The sequence below is a fragment of the Anomaloglossus baeobatrachus genome, chromosome 11 (genome assembly GCF_048569485.1).
Source record: "Anomaloglossus baeobatrachus isolate aAnoBae1 chromosome 11, aAnoBae1.hap1, whole genome shotgun sequence".
NCBI lineage: Eukaryota > Metazoa > Chordata > Amphibia > Anura > Aromobatidae > Anomaloglossus > Anomaloglossus baeobatrachus.
The window spans coordinates 20941334-20960905 of NC_134363.1; the positions used below are offsets into that span (position 1 = coordinate 20941334).

The 19572-nt window shown below is 47.4% G+C and overlaps 1 protein-coding gene across 1 annotated transcript; it reads right to left on the reverse strand.

Moving 5' to 3' along the window:
* Positions 1 to 2901: 2901 nt before the first annotated feature.
* LOC142256385 (natural cytotoxicity triggering receptor 3 ligand 1-like) lies at positions 2902 to 14081 on the reverse strand. Its single transcript, XM_075328040.1, has 6 exons — positions 13862 to 14081; positions 7230 to 7565; positions 6850 to 7146; positions 5030 to 5131; positions 3167 to 3224; positions 2902 to 3071 (listed from the first exon to the last, which is right to left on the reverse strand). The coding sequence occupies exons 1-5, from the start codon at positions 13941 to 13943 to the stop codon at positions 3190 to 3192; spliced, it is 852 nt and encodes a 283-aa protein (XP_075184155.1). The 5' UTR covers positions 13944 to 14081; the 3' UTR covers positions 2902 to 3071; positions 3167 to 3189.
* Positions 14082 to 19572: the final 5491 nt, after the last annotated feature.

Here is a 19572-nt window from a genome sequence, read left to right on the forward strand (position 1 = left end):
CAGGACATGCAGAGCATCGCAGCTATGATAGAAAGGAGTCAGGACACGCAGAGTATCGCAGCTATGATAGAAAGGAGTCAGGACACGCAGAGCATCGCAGCTATGATAGAAAGGAGTCAGGACACGCAGAGCATCGCAGCTATAATAGAAAGGAGTCAGGACATGCAGAGCATCGCAGCTATGATAGAAAGGAGTCAGGTCACGCAGAGCATCGCAGCTATGATAGAAAGGAGTCAGCACACGCAGAGCATCGCAGCTATGATAGAAAGGAGTCAGCACACGCAGAGCATCGCAGCTATGATAGAAAGGAGTCAGGACCTGCAGAGCATCACAGCTATGATAGAAAGGAGTCAGGACCTGCAGAGCATCACAGCTATGATAGAAAGGAGTCAGGACACGCAGAGCATCACAGCTATGATAGAAAGGAGTCAGGACACGCAGAGCATCGCAGCTATGATAGAAAGGAGTCAGCACACGCAGAGCATCGCAGCTATGATAGAAAGGAGTCAGGACATGCAGAGCATCGCAGCTATGATAGAAAGGAGTCAGGACACGCAGAGCATCACAGCTATGATAGAAAGGAGTCAGGACACGCAGAGCATCGCAGCTATGATAGAAAGGAGTCAGGACACGCAGAGCATCGCAGCTATGATAGAAAGGAGTCAGCACATGCAGAGCATCGCAGCTATGATAGAAAGGAGTCAGCACACGCAGAGCATCGCAGCTATGATAGAAAGGAGTCAGGACCTGCAGAGCATCACAGCTATGATAGAAAGGAGTCAGGACACGCAGAGCATCGCAGCTATGATAGAAAGGAGTCAGGACACGCAGAGCATCGCAGTTATGATAGAAAGGAGTAAGGACACGCAGAGCATCGCAGCCATGATAGAAAGGAGTCAGGACACGCAGAGCATCGCAGTTATGATAGAAAGGAGTCAGGACACGCAGAGCATCGCAGTTATGATAGAAAGGAGTCAGGATACGCAGAGCATCGCAGCCATGATAGAAAGGAGTCAGGACACGCAGAGCATCGCAGCTATGATAGAAAGGAGTCAGGACACGCAGAGCATCGCAGTTATGATAGAAAGGAGTCAGGATACGCAGAGCATCGCAGCTATGATAGAAAGGAGTCAGCACACACAGAGCATCGCAGCCATGATAGAAAGGAGTCAGGACACGCAGAGCATCGCAGCTATGATAGAAAGGAGTCAGGACACGCAGAGCATCGCAGCTATGATAGAAAGGAGTCAGCACACACAGAGCATCGCAGCCATGATAGAAAGGAGTCAGGACACGCAGAGCATCACAGCTATGATAGAAAGGAGTCAGGACACACAGAGCATCGCAGCTATGATAGAAAGGAGTCAGGACATGCAGAGCATCGCAGCTATGATAGAAAGGAGTCAGGACACGCAGAGCATCACAGCTATGATAGAAAGGAGTCAGGACACGCAGAGCATCGCAGCTATGATAGAAAGGAGTCAGGACACGCAGAGCATCACAGCTATGATAGAAAGGAGTCAGGACATGCAGAGCATCGCAGCTATGATAGAAAGGAGTCAGGACACACAGAGCATCGCAGCTATGATAGAAAGGAGTCAGGACACACAGAGCATCGCAGCTATGATAGAAAGGAGTCAGGACACACAGAGCATCGCAGCTAAGATAGAAAGGAGTCAGGACATGCAGAGCATCGCAGCTATGATAGAAAGGAGTCAGGACACGCAGAGCATCACAGCTATGATAGAAAGGAGTCAGGACATGCAGAGCATCGCAGCTATGATAGAAAGGAGTCAGGACACACAGAGCATCGCAGCTATGATAGAAAGGAGTCAGGACACACAGAGCATCGCAGCTATGATAGAAAGGAGTCAGGACACACAGAGCATCGCAGCTAAGATAGAAAGGAGTCAGGACACACAGAGCATCGCAGCTAAGATAGAAAGGAGTCAGGACACACAGAGCATCGCAGCTATGATAGAAAGGAGTCAGGACACGCAGAGCATCACAGCCATGATAGAAAGGAGTCAGGACACACAGAGCATCACAGCTATGATAGAAAGGAGTCAGGACACGCAGAGCATCGCAGCCATGATAGAAAGGAGTCAGGACACGCAGAGCATCACAGCTATGATAGAAAGGGGTCAGGACACGCAGAGCATCGCAGCTATGATAGAAAGGAGTCAGGACACACAGAGCATCGCAGCTATGATAGAAAGGAGTCAGGATGTGCAGAGCATCGCAGCTATGATAGAAAGGAGTCAGGATCTGCAGAGCATCGCAGCTATGATAGAAAGGGGTCAGGACACTCAGAGCATCGCAGCTATGATAGAAAGGAGTCAGGACACGCAGAGCATCGCAGCTATGATAGAAAGGAGTCAGGATGTGCAGAGCATCGCAGCTATGATAGAAAGGAGTCAGGATCTGCAGAGCATCGCAGCTATGATAGAAAGGAGTCAGGACCTGCAGAGCATCACAGCTATGATAGAAAGGAGTCAGGACCTGCAGAGCATCACAGCTATGATAGAAAGGAGTAAGGACACGCAGAGCATCGCAGCTATGATAGAAAGGAGTCAGGACACGCAGAGCATCGCAGCTATGATAGAAAGCAGTCAGGATCTGCAGAGCATCGCAGCTATGATAGAAAGGAGTCAGGACATGCAGAGCATCGCAGCTATGATAGAAAGGAGTCAGGATCTGCAGAGCATCGCAGCTATGATAGAAAGGAGTCAGGACACGCAGAGCATCGCAGCTATGATAGAAAGGAGTCAGGATCTGCAGAGCATCGCAGCTATGATAGAAAGGAGTCAGGATCTGCAGGGCGTGTTTTTGATTTAGAGGTTACAAAGTATCAAATATGGCCTGGAGCATTGGTGACACTTTTAATGGCACATTCCACATAGTAAGCAAAGACGTCTACAAGACCAGGCACAGAAAATACAGATTAGGCTCCGAGATGCAATCATTTCCGGAAACCACGAGGCATCAACCACAAATGCATTTAGTGCCGGGGGCCGCGCGGTCCTGGTGGTGAGGGGGGAAGGGTTGGGTGGGTTTTATGGGACGGCAAACTAGAGATAAGGATAAACAAAATGCAAATCAAAAGGAAAATAAAGATACAATATAAAATATACCATTTTATTTCCACGTGGATGGATTTACTCACTTCAGTAAGGAGCATCTCGGACCTCACTTTTCTCGTCTGATTTTGCATCTTTTAAGTACTAGAGATTAAAAAAAAAAGGAGAAAAAAATGGCACACATCTATCAACAGGAATAAAGACCATGTCTCTTTTGTATTCAGCTGTCAGAGAAAAGGATGTAATAAAATAGAAAACTTTGCAATGAAATATGCTTTTTTTTCTCCACTTATGAGCCACTTCTCCCACCTCTGAATTCATTAATCACTCTAGAAAACTGCTAAGATCCATGCTGAAGTGAAAGCTCCTGAGTTCCTATTAATGTTTGTGAAGGGGAGAGTGAGATAAGGGAATAGCTGCTTTCTAGTAAGTGTTTCATCACACCCAGAGCAGGATTCACAGCTATACAGCTCTGTACTTCTGAATAACTCCAATCTACTGCTTTTTAGTAAGTGTTTTATCACACCCATCGCTGCATTCACAGCTATATGGCTCAATATTTGTTAATAATGTCCTCCTTGCTGCTTTCTAGTGTTTTATCACACCCAGAGTTGAATTCACAACTATACGGCTCAGTACGTCTGAATAATATCCTCTGTGCTGTTTTCTAGTCAGTGTTTTATCACACCCAGAGCTGGATTCACAGCTATACTGCTCAGTACTTCTGAATATTGTCTTTCTTGCCACTGCTTTCTAGCGTTTTATCACACCCAGAGCTGAATTCACAGCTATACTTTTAGTACGTCTGAATAATGACCTCCAACCTTTTGCTTTCTAGTAAGTGTTTTATCACACCCATAGCTGGATTCACAGTTACACAGCTCAATACTTCTTAATAATATCCTCCGTGTTGCTGCTTTCTAGTAAGTGTTTCATCACACCCAGAGCAGGATTCATTCATAGCTATATAGCTCTGTACTTCTGAATAATGTCCTCCAATGTACTGCTTTTTAGTAAGTGTTTTATCAAACCCATCGCTGGATTCACAGCTATACAGCTCAGTATTTCTTAATAATGTCCTCCGTGCTGCTGCTTTCTAGTAAGTGTTTTATCATATCTAGAGCTGGATTCACAGCTATGCTGCTCAGTACTTCTGACTAATGTCCTCCAATGTACTGCTTTCTAGTAAGTGTTTTATCACACCCATCACTGGATTCACAGCTGCACTGCTGAGTACTTCTGATAATGTCCTCCAATCTACTGCTTTTTAGTAAGTGTTTTATCACACCCATCACTGGATTCACAGCTGCATAGCTGAGTACTTCTGATAATGTCCTCCAATCTACTGCTTTTTAGTAAGTGTTTTATCACACCCATCACTGGATTCACAGCTGCACTGCTGAGTACTTCTGATAATGTCCTCCAATCTACTGCTTTTTAGTAAGTGTTTTATCACACCCATCACTGGATTCACAGCTGCACTGCTGAGTACTTCTGATAATGTCCTCCAATCTACTGCTTTTTAGTAAGTGTTTTATCACACCCATAGCTGGATTCACAGCTATACTGCTCAGTATTTCTTAATAATGTCCTCTGTGCTTTTTGTAAGTGTTTTATCTCACCCCAGAACTGGATTCGCAGCTATACTGCTCAGTACTTCTGAATAATGTCCTTGGTGCTGTTTTCCAGTAAGTGTTTTATCACACCCAGAACTGAATTCACAGCTATACTGTTCAGTTCTTTGTGCGCTGTGTATGGGAGACATCATAGAAGAAAGTCCCTGCCCACTAGCTCAGAGACAACTGGAAATTAGGGGTAGAGGGGAAAACTGCTGATACAATGCAGGATATAAAACATGTAATGGCCAGAAATAGCATACACAACACAGTCTATTCTGGAAAGTTACGAAAAAGGACAAATACACTGCAAAATCCCTAAACACGTCTTACCTGTGAGAAGAATACTGATTGTGAGACCAAGGATCAGAGCCATCTTAAGAATATTCAGATATTCTATAAGGTGATATTCAGTTACTACCAATTCTGAAAGCTCTAGAAAAATAAATGCATAAAAAATGCAATGAAAAAGAAATAAAAAAATAATGAAAAATAAACACTAAAATAAATAAATAAAAGGGAAAGCAAGGAATACAATCAATAAGAAATTTAAGAAACTATAATAAATAAAAATTAGATACATGAAACAGAAAATAACACAAGTCAATAATCCGAGAACAAAAGCAATAAAAAAAGAGGCTAAAATAAAAAAAAATTAAAATAAATACATGAAAAAAAATGTCAAGAATTTAAGGATGAAAAATAAAGAGACTAAAATACAAAAATAAATAAATAAAAAATAAATATATGACAAAAAAAAGAAAAGAAAAAAATGTCAAGAATTCAAAAATAAAAAATAAAGAGACAAATAAATAAATAATTAAATATATGGGGAAAAAAGATAAAAATGTAAAGAATTTAAGGATGAAAAATAAAGAGGCTAAAATACAAAAATAAATAAATAAAAAATAAATATATGACAAAAAAAAGAAAAGAAAAAAATGTCAAGAATTCAAAAATAAAGAGACAAATAAATAATTAAATAAATATATGGGGGGAAAAAGATAAAAATGTAAAGAATTTAAGGATGAAAAATAAAGAGGCTAAAATAAATAAATAAAAAATAAATATATGGGAAAAAAAAGAGAAGAAAAAAAATGTCAAGGATTCAAGGACAAAAAGTAAAGAAACAAAAAAAAAATAAATAAAAAATAAATATATGGAAAAAAAAAGAAAAGAAAAACATGTCAAGCATTCAAGGATAAAATAATAAAGAGACAAAAATAAATAAGTGAAAAATAAATATATGGAAAAAAAAGAAAAAATGTGAAGATTTCAAGAATAAAAAATAAAAAGACAAAAATAAATAAATATATGAAAAAAAAGAAAAGATAAAAAATGTAAGAATTTAAGGATGAAAAATAAACAGACAAAAATAAATAAATAAAAAATAAATATATGAGAAAGAAGAAAAGAAAAAAATGTCAAGAATTCAAGGACAAAAACGACAAAAAAAATAAAAAAAATAAATACATGGAAAAAAAGAAAAGAAAAAAATGTCAAACGTTCAAGGATAAAAAATAAAGACAAAAATAAAATTAAAAATAAATGAATGGAGTAAGTAAAAAAAAGTCAAGAATTGAAGGATAAAAAAACAAACAAAAAAGCTAAAAAATAAATATATGAAAACAAAATGAAAAAAATGTCAAGAATTTAAGGATAAACATAGAAACAAAATAAATAAAAAAATAAATAAATGAAAAAAAAAAATGTCAAGAATTCAAAGATAAAAAAACAGGCAAAGGTAAATAAAAAATAAATATATGAAAAAAAAATGAAATGAAAAAAATGTCAAGAATTCAAGGATAAAAAATATAAAGGCAAAAATAAATAATTAGAAAAGAAATATGAGGAAAAAAAATGTCAAGAACTGAAGGATAAAAAATAAAGAAACAAAAATAAGTGAATAAAAAAACATGAAAAAAAATGAAAAGATGTCAAGAATTCAAGGATAAAAAATAGACAAAAACAAATAAAAAAATATATATATGAAAAAAAGAAAAGAAAAAAATGTTAAGAATTCAAGGATACAAAATTAAGAGACAAAAATAAATAAATAAAAAAATAAAAATGAGATACATGTAAGGGGAAGGATTTACTGCCATCTACAGGTAAAATTCAGTTATTACATCCAGGCTTGACCTTGGACTCACTGTGCGAGTAGTTGGCATATAATGGAGCTTCCAGAGATATATGGCGGACAATGCAGGAGACCGTCAGCAAGTTGGTTCTACAGCTTGAGGGTAAGACAATGTGACGAGTGGCCTGATAGTCGCCACTTTCTGACTTCCATAGTTCTAAGGGTCCGGGATCAGGACAGTCGCCGTCGTTGCTGTGCCAGCTGACAGCGATGCCCGGAGGGTAGTAGCCGGCCGTGTGGCACGTCAGCATGACGTCTTCCTGGGACTCGGTGGCCACTTTTAGGTAAATTTCCGGGTGCGAAGGACGAGCTGAGAATGGAAGAATGGAACCAATAAGATGATGATGCTGGGAGAGTGGGAGTAGTGCAGACAGTGAAGGGTTAATGCCGCACCGTGCACCATGAGGCTGGTGCCAGGCCCCTGCTCCTCCGCCTTGTCCCACAGGTGCACCTTGCAGAAGTAAACGCCGGCATCTTCCCCGGTGATGTTCCCGATGACCAGCGAGGCGTCTCCATCGCTCAGGAACGTCTTGGGACGGGCGAGAGAGAAGCGGTGCCTCAGGGGGACGGCGCGGCTGCTGCTCGTGTTCCCGTCCAGGTCCGCTTTGTGCCAGGACACGGCGCCTTTACTATTAGACTCGAAAGAGAAAAAGCACCCGAGCCTGGCGCGCTGCCCATGAGTGACCACCAGGGATGGCGGAGACTGGCGCACTGTCAGGTCAGACGGCTCTGGGGGGAGAGAGGACGAGTTACCAATGCTGACCAACACCCTGGTGAAGACTCACAGCAAGACAAAAAACCCGGCCTCTGCCCCTCTGCACCCTCTCTGGCCATACAGCCTGGCATCTGTGCCCTTACACCGCACTGCTCCACCTCTAAGACTACCAGACAAACCTAGCTGTGCGGCATCTGTGCCCTTACACCGCACTGCTCCACCTCTAAGACTACCAGACAAACCTAGCTGTGCTGCATCTGTGCCCTGTGCACTGCTCCACCTCTAAGACTACCGGACGAACCTAGCTCTGTGGCATCTGTGCCCTTACACCGCATTGCTCCACTTCCAGGACTACCTCACAAACCTAGCTCTGCGGCATCTGTGCACTTACACCGCACTGCTCCACCTCCAGGACTACCTGACAAACCTAGCTGTGCAGCATCTGTGCCCTTACACTGGACTGCTCCACCTTCAGGACTACCTGACAACCTAGCTGTGCAGCATCTGTGCCCTTACACCGCACTGCTCCACCTCCAGGACTACCTGATAAACCTAGCTGTGCTGCATCTGTGCCCTTACACCACACTGCTCCACCTCTAAGACTACCGGACGAACCTAGCTCTGTGGCATCTGTGCCCTTACACCGCATTGCTCCACTTCCAGGACTACCTCACAAACCTAGCTCTGCGGCATCTGTGCACTTACACCGCACTGCTCTACCTCCAGGACTACCTGACAAACCTAGCTGTGCAGCATCTGTGCCCTTACACTGGACTGCTCCACCTTCAGGACTACCTGACAACCTAGCTGTGCAGCATCTGTGCCCTTACACCGCACTGCTCCACCTCCAGGACTACCTGATAAACCTAGCTGTGCTGCATCTGTGCCCTTACACCACACTGCTCCACCTCTAAGACTACCGGACGAACCTAGCTCTGTGGCATCTGTGACCTTACACCGCATTGCTCCACTTCCAGGACTACCTCACAAACCTAGCTCTGCGGCATCCGTGCCCTTACACCGCATTGCTCCACTTCCAGGACTACCTGACAACCTAGCTGTGCGGCATCTGTGCACTTACATTGCACTGCTCCACCTCCAGGACTACCTGACAAACCTAGCTGTGCAGCATCTGTGCACTTACACCGCACAGCTCCACCTCCAGGACTACCTGACAAACCTAGCTGTGCAGCATCTGTGCACTTACACCGCACTGCTCCACCTCCACGACTACCTGACAAACCTAGCTGTGCAGCATCTGTGCACTTACACCGCACTGCTCCACCTCCAGGACTACCTGACAACCTAGCTGTGCAGCATCTGTGCCCTTACAAGGCACTGCTCCACCTCCAGGACTACCTGATAAACCTAGCTGTGCAGCATCTGTGCCCTTACACTGGACTGCTCCACCTTCAGGACTACCTGACAAACCTAGCTGTGCAGCATCTGTGCCCTTACACTGCACTGCTCCACCTCCAGGACTACCTGATAAACCTAGCTGTGCTGCATCTGTGCCCTTACACCGGACTGCTCCACCTCCAGGACTACCTGATAAACCTAGCTGTGCAGCATCTGTGCACTTACACCGCACTGCTCCACCTCCAGGACTACCTGACAACCTAGCTGTGCAGCATCTGTGCCCTTACAAGGCACTGCTCCACCTCCAGGACTACCTGATAAACCTAGCTGTGCTGCATCTGTGCCCTTACACCACACTGCTCCACCTCCAGGACTACCTGACAACCTAGCTGTGCAGCATCTGTGCACTTACACCGCACTGCTCCACCTCCAGGACTACCTGATAAACCTAGCTGTGCTGCATCTGTGCCCTTACACCACACTGCTCCACCTCTAAGACTATCGGACGAACCTAGCTCTGTGGCATCTGTGCCCTTACACCACATTGCTCCACTTCCAGGACTACCTCACAAACCTAGCTCTGCGGCATCTGTGCACTTACACCGCACTGCTCTACCTCCAGGACTACCTGACAAACCTAGCTGTGCAGCATCTGTGCCCTTACACTGGACTGCTCCACCTTCAGGACTACCTGACAAACCTAGCTGTGCAGCATCTGTGCCCTTACACTGCACAGCTCCACCTCCAGGACTACCTGACAAACCTAGCTGTGCGGCAGCTGTGCACTTACACCGCACTGCTCCACCTCCAGGACTACCTGATAAACCTAGCTGTACGGTATCTGTGCTATTACACTGGACTGCTCCACCTCCAGGACTACCTGACAAATCCAGCTCTGCAACTATGTGCTAATTCCTGCCCTCTCTGGTATATCGGACTGTGCTGCATACTTAGCTCTGCTTCCTCACTGTGCCAGCTCTGCTACATTTCTACATCACTCTACTCTATGGCTAGGTCAGCCCTTCTTCTGAGCCTTGTCCTCAAGCTCCTCAGCTCTGGCACACCTCTCCCCAACATCAGTGTCACACCTCACAAATGCTCAAAAATGTCCCCAGACACCTCCAGAATCCTGTAGAAATCTTCCCAGAAGAGCGGAGCCGTTATATCTGCAGAGGACGGCTCCATATTAATGCTGCCGATATTTGTTACTCTTCTTTTGCTCAGTCCTGTACTTTTTACTTTATTATGCCTTTTATTTGATGCCTATTTGTAAAAACTGTGGCGGCTGCAGTAACAAGAGCGCAGTGATAACTGAGGAGGAGGCAGGGGGTGATATACTACAGGGTGATATACTCAGGGGTGATATACTCCGGGGTGATATACTCAGGGGTGATATACTACAGGGTGATATACTACAGGGTGATATACTCAGGGGTGATATACTACAGGGTGATATACTCCGGGGTGATATACTACAGGGTGATATACTCCGGGGTGATATACTACAGGGTGATATACTCAGGGGTGATATACTCTGGGGTGATATACTCAGGGGTGATATACTACAGGGTGATATACTCTGGGGTGATATACTACAGGGTGATATACTCCGGGGTGATATACTACAGGGTGATATACTCCGGGGTGATATACTACAGGGTGATATACTCCGGGGTGATATACTACAGGGTGATATACTCCGGGGTGATATACTACAGGGTGATATACTCCGGGGTGATATACTACAGGGTGATATACTCCGGGGTGATATACTACAGGGTGATATACTACAGGGTGATATACTACAGGGTGATATACTCAGGGGTGATATACTCAGGGGTGATATACTCAGGGTGATATACTCAGGGTGATATACTCAGGGGTGATATACTCAGGGGTGATATACTCAGGGTGATATACTCAGGGTGAAATACTCAGGGGTGATATACTTACAGGGTGATATACTCAGGGGTGATATACTCAGGGTGATATACTCAGGGGTGATATACTCAGGGTGATATACTCAGGGGTGATATACTACAGGGTGATATACTCAGGGGTGATATACTCGGGGTGATATACTCAGGGGTGATATACTCAGGGTGATATACTCAGGGGTGATATACTACAGGGTGATATACTCAGGGGTGATATACTCAGGGTGATATACTCAGGGGTGATATACTCAGGGTGATATACTCAGGGGTGATATACTATAGGGTGATATACTCAGGGGTGATATACTCAGGGGTGATATACTCAGGGGTGATATGCTACAGGGTGATATACTCGGGGTGATATACTCAGGGGTGATATACTCAGGGTGATATACTCAGGGGTGATATACTACAGGGTGATATACTCAGGGGTGATATACTCAGGGTGATATACTCAGGGGTGATATACTCAGGGGTGATATACTCACGGTGATATACTCAGGGGTGATATACTACAGGGTGATATACTCAGGGGTGATATACTACAGGGTGATATACTCAGGGGTGATATACTACAGGGTGATATACTCAGGGGTGATATACTCAGGGGTGATATACTCAGGGGTGATATACTACAGGGTGATATACTCAGGGGTGATATACTCAGGGTGATATACTCAGGGGTGATATACTCAGGGTGATATACTCAGGGGTGATATACTCAGGGTGATATACTCAGGGGTGATATACTCAGGGGTGATATACTCAGGGTGATATACTCAGGGGTGATATACTACAGGGTGATATACTCAGGGGTGATATACTACAGGGTGATATACTCAGGGGTGATATACTCAGGGGTGATATACTCAGGGGTGATATACTACAGGGTGATATACTCAGGGGTGATATACTCAGGGTGATATACTCAGGGGTGATATACTACAGGGTGATATACTCAGGGGTGATATACTACAGGGTGATATACTCAGGGGTGATATACTCAGGGGTGATATACTCAGGGGTGATATACTCAGGGGTGATATACTACAGGGTGATATACTCAGGGGTGATATACTCAGGGTGTTATACTCAGGGGTGATATACTCAGGGGTGATATACTCAGGGGTGATATACTCAGGGGTGATATACTACAGGGTGATATACTACAGGGTGATATACTCAGGGGTGATATACTCAGGGGTGATATACTCTGGGGTGATATACTCTGGGGTGATATACTCCGGGGTGATATACTACAGGGTGATATACTCCGGGGTGATATACTCTGGGGTGATATACTCTGGGGTGATATACTCTGGGGTGATATACTCTGGGGTGATATACTCCGGGGTGATATACTACAGGGTGATATACTCCGGGGTGATATACTCCGGGGTGATATACTCTGGGGTGATATACTCTGGGGTGATATACTCAGGGGTGATATACTCAGGGGTGATATACTCAGGGGTGATATACTCAGGGGTGATATACTACAGGGTGATATACTCAGGGGTGATATACTCTCAGGTGAGATACTCCTAGATCATATACTCCGGGGTGATATACTACAGGGTGATATACTCAGGGGTGATATACTACAGGGTGATATACTCAGGGGTGATATACTCAGGGGTGATATACTCAGGGGTGATATACTCTAGGGTGTGATATTCTCCAGAGTGAAATACTCCAGTCGCTGTCACTAGGGCCATCAGCATCATTTCAGAGACAAAGTGCTGCATGTGGCCCGCAGAGGGGGGTCAAAGGCACTAAGGGGATTGTTTAAACTTATTAATAAGGATTAACGAGCCCAATAAAATCTCTATCTGCAAAGTTCAGAACTTACAGGGAACGATGGTGGTAACCGGTGGCCCCGGACTGTGGCTGCACCTGAAGCCTCCGAAGCTGCTGGATGTTACTCTGGTCACCTTCATCTCATGCTGGGTGGTCCCCCCAGACCCCCGCCTGCACCCCAGACCTCCGCCTGCACCCCAGAATTCAGCCTGCACCCCAGACCTCAGCCTGCATCCCAGACCTCAGCCTGCACCCCAGATCCCAAACTGCACTCCAGACCCCAGCCTGCACACCAGACCCCCATCTGCACCCCAGACCTCAGCCTGCACCCCAGACCTCCGCCTGCACCCCAGACACCCACCTGCACCCCAGACCCCTACCTGCACTCCAGACCCCCACCTGCACCCCAGACCCCCACCTGCACCCCAGACCCCCGCCTGCACTCCAGATCCTTGCCTGAACTCCAGACCCCCGCCTGCACCCCAGACCTCCGCCTGCACCCCAGAATTCAGCCTGCATCCCAGACCTCAGCCTGCACCCCAGATCCAAAACTGCACTCCAGACCCCAGCCTGCACACCAGACCCCCATCTGCACCCCAGACCTCAGCCTGCACCCCAGACCTCCGCCTGCACCCCAGACACCCACCTGCACCCCAGACCCCTACCTGCACCCCAGACCCCTGCCTGCACCCCAGATCCTTGCCTGAACTCCAGACCCCCGCCTGCACCCCAGACCCCGGCCTGCTCCCCAGACCCCCGCCTGCACTCCAGACCCCCACCTGCACCCCAGACCCCCACCTGCACTCCAGACTCCCGCCTGCACCCCAGAGCCCCGCCTGCACCCCAGACCTCCGCCTGCATCCCAGACACCCGCCTGCACCCCAGACCCTAGCCTGCACCCCAGACCTCCACCTGCACCCCAGACCCCTACCTGCACTCCAGACCCTCACCTGCACTCCAGACCCTCACCTGCACCCCAGACCCCCGCCTGCACCCCAGACCTCCGCCTGCATCCCAGACCTCCGCCTGCATCCCAGACACCCGCCTGCACCCCAGACCCCTACCTGCACTCCAGACCCCTACCTGCACTCCAGACCTCCACCTGCACCCCAGACCTCCACCTGCACCCCAGACCCCTACCTGCACCCCAGACCCCTACCTGCACCCCAGACCCCTACCTGCACCCCTGCTGGACAACATTGCCCACAACTCACCTGCTAGAAGCCAATGTACCAGGATCAGGATGCGGATGGTGATCGGCATTTGGTCCATGATGATAACTATTTTGCAAATCATCCATCAGCAAAACTAAACGTATTGTAGCCACCAGGTTGGGGGGAGGGGTAGCTGGAAATGGGTGGGCTACCATCGCTAACAAGGAGACTGTGGTGATCAGTTCTGCTGACGCCGCCATTATCAGACCAAGACCCAATTTCCAAGACACCGCAGGAGCTGAAGATTTATGTCAAGCTCTTACACAACCAAAACCTGGACGGTAAATACAGACGTTAAATGGTTAACAGCCTATTTGCAATTTGTGACTTTGTACACGGCAGTTGCATCTGAACAAGCAGTGCTGTAGTGTAAAGTATGGGGGATTGCATATGGAGACAGGTTACATAAGATTCCAATAGACAATGCAACAAAGCTGGTGTCATTTATGCAGTGTAAAGCATGGTGGACGGATAGGATGAAATTAAGTCGGAGACATTGATCCTTCCGGGAGCGCACCTGTAGTGTAAAGCATGGTGGACGGATATAATGAAATTAAGTTGGAGACGTTGATCATTCCGGGAGCGCACCTGTAGTGTAAAGCATGGTGGAGGAAGACAGCAGCAGTGATGGGACAGATGAAGTTCGTTCTTTCCGAGACTCCTAATAGAAAATGCAGCTGAGCTGATGTCAATGATTATAGCTGAGGCCTAATGCTGCACTGTAAAGAATGGTGGACGGATAGCAGGGACAGCTGCGTCACTGATGAGACGACGGGTGGTTAGCAAATGAGGTTGGAAACCTGCGGCGAAGCCTGTGCTACTAATACAGATCTGCAGGACCACCTTTCTCTGTCTTGCATTAGTATTCAGCCCCCGGAGTCAAGACTTTGTGGGACCACCTTTCTCTGTTTTGCACTAGTATTCAGCCCCCGGAGTCAAGACTTTGTAGGACCACCTTTCTCTGTGTTGCATTAGTATTCAGCCCCCGGAGTCAGTACTTTGTAGGACCACCTTTCTCTGTCTTGCATTAGTATTCAGCCCCTAGAGTCAGCACTTTCTAGGACCACCTTTCTCTGTCTTGCATTAGTATTCAGCCCCCGGAGTCAGTACTTTGTAGGACCACCTTTCTCTGTCTTGCATTAGTATTCAGCCCCTAGAGTCAGCACTTTCTAGGACCACCTTTCTCTGTCTTGCATTAGTATTCAGCCCCTAGAGTCAGCACTTTCTAGGACCACCTTTCTCTATCTTGCATTTATATTCAGCCCCCAGTCAGTACTTGGTAAGACCACCTTTCTCTGTGTTGCGTTTGTATTCAGTCCCCGTTGTAACAGATTCTCAGCGGAGTTGGATCTGGACTGTGACTCGGCCGCTCACACAGAGGAATATTCTCTGCTCTGAACCCTCCACTGTAGCTCTGCAGGATGTTGAGAGTTGTTGTCCGGGTATAAGGTGAACCTATGCCCCAGTCTCATGTCTTCTGCAGCCTCTAACAGGTTTTCTTCCAGGATTGCCCTGTATTTAGCTCCATCCATCTTCCCATCAACTCTATGACCAGCTTCCCTGCCCCTGCTAAAGAAAAGCCTCCCCACAGCACGATGCGGCCTCCACCATGCGTGACTGTGGGGAGGGTGTTTTCAGTTTTCCACCACACAGTGAGCCCAGTTCTCCTTCGGCCCCATCTGACCAGTTCCCTTCTTCCACTACTCCCTGGGCAGCCCACGTCTTTCTTCTTGCCACCTATCCTTAAAGGCCAGACTTGTAGAGCCTACGACTAATAGTCATCCTGTGGACAGATTCTCCCCGAGCTCTGATCTCAGCAGCTCCTCCAGAGTGACCAAATCCTCCACAGTGACCAGATTCTCCAGAGTGACCAGTTCCTCCAGAGTGACCAGCTCCTGAAGAGAGACCAGTACCTCCAGCATGACCAGCTCCTACAGAGTGACCAGTTCCTCCATTGACGAAATCCTCCAAAGTGACCAAATCCTCCAGCGTGACCAGTTCCTCCAGAGTGACCAGTTCCTGCAGTGACCAATCCCTCCAGAGTAACCAATCCCTCCAGTGACCAATCCCTCCAGAGTAACCAATCCCTCCAGTGACCAATCCCTCCAGAGTAACCAATCCCTCCAGTGACCAATCCCTCCAGAGTAACCAATCCCTCCAGTGACCAATCCCTCCAGAGTAACCAATCCCTCCAGTGACCAATCCCTCCAGAGTAACCAGTTCCTCCACAGTGACCAGTTCCTCCACAGTGACCAGTTCCTCCACAGTGACCAGTTCCTCCGCAATGACCAGTTCCTCCGCAATGACCAGTTCCTCCACAATGAACAGCTCCTCCAAAGTGACCAGATCCTCCACAGTGATCAGTTCCTCTAGAGTGACCAGTTCCTCGACAGTGATCAGTTCCTCTAGAGTGACCAGTTCCTCCAGAGTGACCAGTTCCTCTAGAGTGACCAGTTCCTCCAGAGTGACCAGTTCCTCCAGAGTGACCAGTTCCTACAGAGTGACCAATCCCTCCAGAGTGACCAGTTCCCCCACAATGACCAGTTCCTCCAGAGTGAGCACCTCCTCCACAGTGACCAGATCCTCCACAGTGATCAGTTCCTCTAGAGTGACCAGATCCTCCAGAGTGACCAGTTCCTCTAGAGTGACCAGTTCCTCCAGAGTGACCAGTTCCTCCAGAGTGACCAGTTCCTACAGAGTGACCAATCCCTCCAGAGTGACCAGTTCCCCCACAATGACCAGTTCCTCCAGAGTGAGCACCTCCTCCACAGTGACCAGATCCTCCACAGTGATCAGTTCCTCTAGAGTGACCAGATCCTCCAGAGTGACCAGTTCCTGAGCCCAGAGTGACCAGCTCCTCCAGAGTGACCAGCTCCTCCAGAGTGACCAACTCCTCCAGAGTGACCAGTTCCTCCAGAGTGTCCAGCTCCTCCAGAGTGACCAGTTCCTCCAGTGTCCAGCTCCTCCAGAGCGACCAGCTCCTCCAGAGCGACCAGCTCCTCCAGAGCGACCAGCTCCTCCAGAGTGACCAACTCCTCCAGAGTGACCAGTTCCTCCAGAGTGACCAGCTCCTCCAGAGTGACCAATTCCTCCAGAGTGACCAGTTCCTCCAGAGTGACCAGTTCCTCCAGAGTGACCAGTTCCTCCAGAGTGACCAACTCCTCCAGAGTGACCAGCTCCTCCAGAGTGACCAGTTCCTCCACAGTGACCAGCTCCTCCAGAGTGACCAGTTCCTCCAGAGTGACCAGCTCCTCCAGAGTGACCAGTTCCTCCAGAGTGACCAGCTCCTACACAGTGACCAGTTCCTCCAGTGACCAGTTCCTGCAGAGTGACCAGTTCCTCCACAATGAACAGTTCCTCTAAAGTGACCAGATCCTCCAGAGTGACCAGTTCCTCCAGAGTGACCAGCTAATCCAGAGTGACCAGCTCTTCCAGAGTGACCAGTTCCTCCAGTGACCAGCTCTTCCAGAGTGACCAGTTCCTCCAGAGTGACCAGCTCCTCCAGAGTGACCAGTTCCTCCAGAGTGACCAGCTAATCCAGAGTGACCAGTTCCTCCAGTGACCAGCTCTTCCAGAGTGACCAGTTCCTCCAGTGACCAGCTCTTCCAGAGTGACCAGCTCCTCCAGAGTGACCAGCTCCTCCAGAGTGACCAGCTCCTCCAGAGTGACCAGTTCCTCCAGAGTGACCAGTTCCTCCAGAGTGTCCAGCTCCTCCAGTGACTAGCTCCTCCAGAGTGACCAGTTCCTCCAGAGTGACCAGTTCCTCCAGAGTGTCCAGCTCCTCCAGTGACCAGCTCCTCCAGAGTGACCAGCTCTTCCAGAGTGACCAGCTCCTACAGAGTGACTATGGGCCTCTCGACTGCTTCTCCTTCCCTGACATGTCAGTTTCAGTGGACTCCATGTCTTGTAGGTTTGCGGTTGTGCCGTATTCCTCCATTTTGGATGGATTAATCAGTACTCTGTGAGATCTTCAGAGCTCAGGCCATTTTCTATAACCTAACCCTGCTTTCCTCCTCTTTATCCCTGACCTGTCTGGTGTGTTCCTTGGTTTCCATGATGCTGTTTGATCCCTTATGTTCTCACACAAACCTCTGTGGCCTTCACAGAATGGCTGTGGTTATACTGAGAAGAAATCACACCAGGAGGACTCAGCGTCTGGAGGCCATTGGTTACTCAGGATTTTATTTAGGGGCTGAATACATATGCACGTCACTATTTTCAGATTTATATTTTCACAGTATCCTGTAATCCGGCATCATTTCTTTTACACGTCACTTTGTGTTGATTTATCGCCTAAAATCCCAATAAAAAACTGTGTAATGCAAGAAAAATGTGGAAATGTTCACGGGGTGTGAATACTTTTTTCAAAGCATTGTAAAAAATGGCATTATACAGTCGGCCATCCCCCTCGAGTCAACCAGGACGATTGCGACAGACGCATATAACCAATGTCGCCATCGTCATGGCAACAGGGGCCATATTGGTTGTGGAGCTTCATTAGTATTCATATATGCAGGAAGTTGCGCCGCTTATTAATGAGGTGGGAGGTCCCATGGAGTAAGCTCCACCCATTTCTCAGCTTATTTGTTGACAATTTCTCCAGTTACCAAGGAAACTAGAGGGAGGAGCTTGGTTTCTAAGCCCCACCTTTCTCTTGACAGGATCCATCCCAGGGGGCGGCGTTAACGTGTTTTTGGCCCCCACTTGGTATTTTGGGGGGTCCTTGTAATCTCTGCTCACCCCATATCTCTGCTCACAGCAACCCTGTACGTATAGGGAAGGGGTGTGGCCAGGAAAAACACAGCCAGCTATTGGATATCAGAATTTTAAGGGCGGAGTTACAAATAACTGTCAGACAGGTGACCGCTGCAGGTTAACCACTTAAATGCCGCTGTCAATCATTTCCATAGCTGCTAAGTGCAGTTTTGTCAATTAAGGAGCCAATTTAGGCCATCACCTTGTTACCATGGTGACCTACTGAAAATCCCCATCGCCGCCATCTTGGTACACTCATGAAGCCCAAACTTTGATAATAATTTGCCCTGCATAATACACGGCTCGCACTAGGACCCAGAGGAGAGCAGTCCCGGCGCCGCTCAAGCCCAGGCGTCACGTGGTGATGACATGTCACATGACGCGGAGCTGACAGCTGCTAGCCCCGCCTCCTGCCCACAACAGCTTATCTGGGCGGAGCCGTTGCGTTCTTTGTTCAAACACGCGCGCGCCCCCGCGTCTTTGGCGCTTCTCGTGGACGCGCCTCGCACGGGTTCTTCTTTTTTCACGATGCTAATCTGCATTCTCAGACCAGACAGCAATTTTTTTTTTACCAGCCGACCACATCGCTCTGTTCACTCCGAAAACATAAAATTTACATCCGTCAGTGAAACTACAGAAAACCGTATCAGAACTCCTTTTCTATTCACACAGCTGCGTGTGGTAAAACGCAGGATAAAAACGCACAGTGTGAAACCTGCAGTGCCCTACAACTCAAATTACATAAACCCGACCACTGCTAAATCTAAATAAAATAAAATGTGAAACGTAGTATTTTCAGTAATCCCGCCCGCCCGCGTCTGTGCCTGCGCCATAGACCGCGCTGAATGTCCTAGAAGATCGCCGTGGTTATGTGTGTAGGGCCCGCCCGCTGTGATTTCACTGCGTAGAGCTGTGTGCCGCTTTGTGTGTGTCGGGCCCGCCCGCTCGTGGTTGCG